Here is a 4,406-nt window from a genome sequence, read left to right as displayed (position 1 = left end):
CTGATAAAAATGTTTTTTAAAAAGTTCCCATCATTATTTTTGCTTAATATTGATTAATGGTGGAAAACATATGTGGGAGCATAAATTCAACATACAATCCAGTTCATCTAACTAGAATGAGTTCACCGAGATTAGCAAAACACAGTGAAGAACATTTTCTCAAAGCTTTCTTATGTCATACATCATTATTTAAAAACAAAAAGTTGTAGAGATAAATAAAGCAATCTACTCAATTTTATGGGTATTTTTTTCAGTAAAAATCTGAAATAAAATCACTAACATAGCTAACAATATCTAAACAAACATCTACCAAAATATGTTTAAGCCTACAAACAGGAAAAAAAGGGTCATTCTTATCAGAAATGCTGCAGAAATGTTGGGTGTAAATACCGGAGGTAACACCAAAGGTTGTACCAATGTTGGGAAGTCGAGAGTTAAACCAAAGTAAACTACTTCATAGTTTTTAAGCTTAATAATATGGATTTTATCTTTTATAATTAGAACTTATATATGGAAGTATCGACCGTATCATATTGGAAACATTATCGTTTTTTCTTGTCATTGTTCTCAGGTAAACTTAGCAAATTGTTTGATTTATAAAAAAAATATTGCACTCATTCAAACACAAAAAACATTATAACCAAGGGATATAATACAAAAACTGCTTTACGATTTTTAAAACTTCTTTGAAATTGAAACAGTGGAAGATTTATGATAATATAAAACATTATATGTTTCATGCTGGTTGATTTGTTTATCCCATTGTTAACTCAGAACAAATTTCACTTCTTACTTGGGACTCGAAAGAAACAAGGAATTAAAAATAAAATACATCACTTCTGTCCCTATAGGCAAAAATTCATATTTCAATATGTCATCTTGTTTTGAACATAAATATTTATAGCAAACCAAAAAATGTAGCAAAAAGCTGTTGCAGGAGACTTACCCCAGGATTTAAAAATAAGTCAATGTGTTTGTGAAGAAGTGATTGATTGGCATGATTTCCCAGACAAAAATGTTGAAGGAACTCATGTGCCAGCATCATGACTTCATTCATACGAATATCTTCTTTCTACAAATGACAAAAAACATGCAATTACTCTAGCTTCAAATCTTACATCATGAAAATTTTAAAATTTGAAATGCAGAAGTATTAATATCTGAAAATATTTAAACAACAACTGGATTTTTTTTAACCACAATTTTCCTCATAAAAGATGCTGTTTGGAGTGCCCAAAAAAATTAAAACACACCAGATTTGTATTATCTTAAAAAACAACAACTCATCTCCATATGGTCACAGCAACATTCAGGAAGTTAAACAAATCTTAAACTTCTGGAAAACAGACTAAAAACTAAAAGTGAGTAAAAGTTTTCTTCATAAACTGTTGATACGAAGATAATAATTTTAAACTGCAATGTAAAAAAAAGTATCTGACAAATAGAATTGGTCAAATCTATCTTTGATTTTTGCTTTTGAAAGAAATCTATATTCAACGGATAGAAACTTATTCAATAAGTGTATTTCATCAATGGATATAAAAAATATTTCTTTTACCAATATTTTTAAAACACAATATAAATAGGGTAGTAAAAGAATGTTCCATTTAAAATGAAAAAAGTATAAAGTTAATAGCCAATAAAAAAAACTGAAATCAATACAGGATCTTTATACTGAACTAAAAATGTGTATGGCTTTTTAACAATAGCTGCAGTATTATTTTACTTAGTATTTGTTTTTAAGTGCAAAGTTACACATTGAATTATCTGCACTGTACTGCCCATGGGCATTAAACCCTAATTTTTAATGTTATAAGCCCTCAAGCTTGTGGATATATGAGACTGTTTTAACACAGAAACCACCGTTTCAGCCACAAGTATGGTCTGATATATCATTTTCCAGGACAAGTAAGCAAAGTTAAACAAATTTCATAAAGAGCAATGTATGCTTAAAATTCAAGAAAGGGCATTTTATTTAGAACACCATGCAAAGTTCAGTAGGTTTCTAGTTTTCCACAGTTAAAGTTTTCTGTGTGTTAAGTCAGTTACAATAAAATTCAAGAAAGGGCATTTTATTTAGAACACCATGCAAAGTTCAGTAGGTTTCTAGTTTTCCACAGTTAAAGTTTCCTATGTGTTAAGTCAGTTACAAATAATGAAAGATTAACTTTTATCTACTGTTATAAAAATGGTTCACATGATATAGAAAATAAGTGTTCAACATATTTGGCCAGAAGTTGATATTCAGCCGAATCTTTCACACTGTTCTTTATCCACTAATAACTTGTACGTATTTAAATATATCAAATCAAGGGATAATTTGAAGGATAACTTTAATATATTATCAGAATATAGCCTCCAACCAGCTGCAAGTTAAATGTTCATATTTCTTGTTTGTTTATATTTAGTTGAATCTTTTATAAACATCTTAAAAATGGTAGAATCCTCAGGGCAGAATTATCACCCGGTCCTATAACACCAGACAGCAGTTACATAAGTCATTTGGTACAAAGTTTAGAACAATAAAAAAAAAAATCAGAAACCAGGAGACATTGTACATAAAAAACTTTAGTCAAAATGATCTTACTTTATCATAAGGGATTTCCAAGAGTTCTAGAACAACAGCATGAGCACCCATGTTTCTTAATAGTCGCTGTTCATGCTTGCTTGGCTTCTTACTCCCCCCTGGAGTTTCTTGCACACAGAGGTGAATTAGTCGCAACAGGATCTGATGAAGTAAAATAAGACAATGAACAATGAAATACAGGAGATTAAAGCTTTCCAAACTGGACTGGTCAGTGTGACCAAACTTGTAACCACAAAGTAACCAGCATTTTCCATACTATAACTTTAATGTGTTTTTGTATCTTCATAAAATTTGGCAAAGTAAACATTACAAATCTTTTGTAGATAAAAAAATCAGAATTTTTAATTAAGTATTTTTACTAAACATTTATCCATACATATATGGAATCAGAATGTTGACTGCTCTGAGTTCAAAGAGATTTTCATGTTTAGACTAAAAATACTTCTCTTCATCTGAAAATTATCAAATTTAATTTGTGTAATCTCTAAAACCTCCCAAGTAAATTTAGGCTGCATATTTTGTTTTACTCACCATCATGCCCCAAGTTGAACAAAAAATATGGTCTGGCTAGTTAATGAATGAATATTTGCTGTAAAATTCTTATCAATGTTTTAAGTGTAACTACCAGTTTGGCTGCCAATTTTGATTTCACTCCTTTAAGTCATACGCTCAATACTTTTTTTGGCCACCCCTTTTTCACACACCTGAGGTGTTTTTGATTAGATAGATAATACACTTATGAATTATTTCTGCAAAAATTTTAACAGTAAAAAATAACAAATATAAGTAACCTTGATGAAATCGAGTTATATTTTACTCTGGCAGTGGTGAAACTCCTAGAGAAGTATTGATATTAGTTTTAATTGGATGAAATATACCTCAGTAAACTTAATAATGCCATTACTCTACACTGACAGTAGTAGAGCTATTAGTTAATTATTATCATCAGTTTTAATTTGATGAAATATACCTCAGTAAACTTAATAATGCCATTACTCTACACCGACAGTAGTAAAGCTACTAATTAATTATTATCATCAGTTTTAATTTATGAAATATACCTCAGTAAACTTAATAATGCCATTACTCTATACTGACAGTAGTAAAGCTACTAGTTAAGTATTGTCATCAGTTTTAATTTGATAAAATATACCTCAGTAAACTTAAGTCTTTATTCTACACCGACAGTAGTAAAGCTACTAGTTAAATATTGTCATTAGATTTATATATTACTGTGAAGAAGTAATGCTTTGGGCTCTAAAGTGTGTATTTAAATAAGAAATACTATGTTCTTCACCTGTTGAATAGTCCTGTAGTTTCTCTTTTGCACTAGATCAAGAGGAGGGCCAATATCAAGGTCAATGGCTGAACCTTCAGTAAATGTATGAACTCCCAAGTCCTGAAAAAAGAAACTGAGATTATTAATTAAAGTAGTTCCACTTACTGATCAAACAAAAATTAGACACAAGTTTATATGGAAATAGCATGAATAACATACAGATATACTTGAACTCCACAGAATTAGCCTTGTATCTACATACACACATTACACTAATATGAAAAGAATATACTGTACCTTCTACATTTATTAAGCATGTTTTCACTTAACTTTTGGTACTTGAGAATTTCTATTGCAACAATTACCATTCATTAATGCTTACAGCATAAATTTCATATAATTTGAAGTCAACCAAAATTCAAAATATAGAGGAGTATTATTTTTTTAATACTTTTCTCTATCTATTTTAGGTAAGTTTGTCCCTACTGTTATTAAATTCTTTAACAGTCATCAGATAAAAGTGTTTTCAGGCAGGCAGTA

The 4,406-nt window shown here is 29.6% G+C and overlaps 1 protein-coding gene across 1 annotated transcript in view; it reads right to left on the bottom strand.

The window, feature by feature from the left end:
* LOC106460236 (inositol 1,4,5-trisphosphate receptor type 1-like) overlaps nt 1-4,406 on the bottom strand; it is a 109,320-nt gene that overhangs the window by 53,105 nt on the left and 51,809 nt on the right. The window contains exons 26-28 of the mRNA XM_022386900.1: nt 3,885-3,986; nt 2,588-2,728; nt 947-1,072 (exon numbers count right to left, since the gene is read on the bottom strand). Of these exons, the coding sequence (XP_022242608.1) occupies nt 947-1,072; nt 2,588-2,728; nt 3,885-3,986 (369 nt within the window). The remainder of the gene's footprint in view (nt 1-946; nt 1,073-2,587; nt 2,729-3,884; nt 3,987-4,406) is intronic.

Source organism: Limulus polyphemus, unplaced genomic scaffold, assembly GCF_000517525.1.
Source record: "Limulus polyphemus unplaced genomic scaffold, Limulus_polyphemus-2.1.2 Scaffold732, whole genome shotgun sequence".
Classification (NCBI taxonomy): Eukaryota; Metazoa; Arthropoda; class Merostomata; order Xiphosura; family Limulidae; genus Limulus; species Limulus polyphemus.
This window is presented reverse-complemented; position numbering and strand designations above follow the sequence as displayed.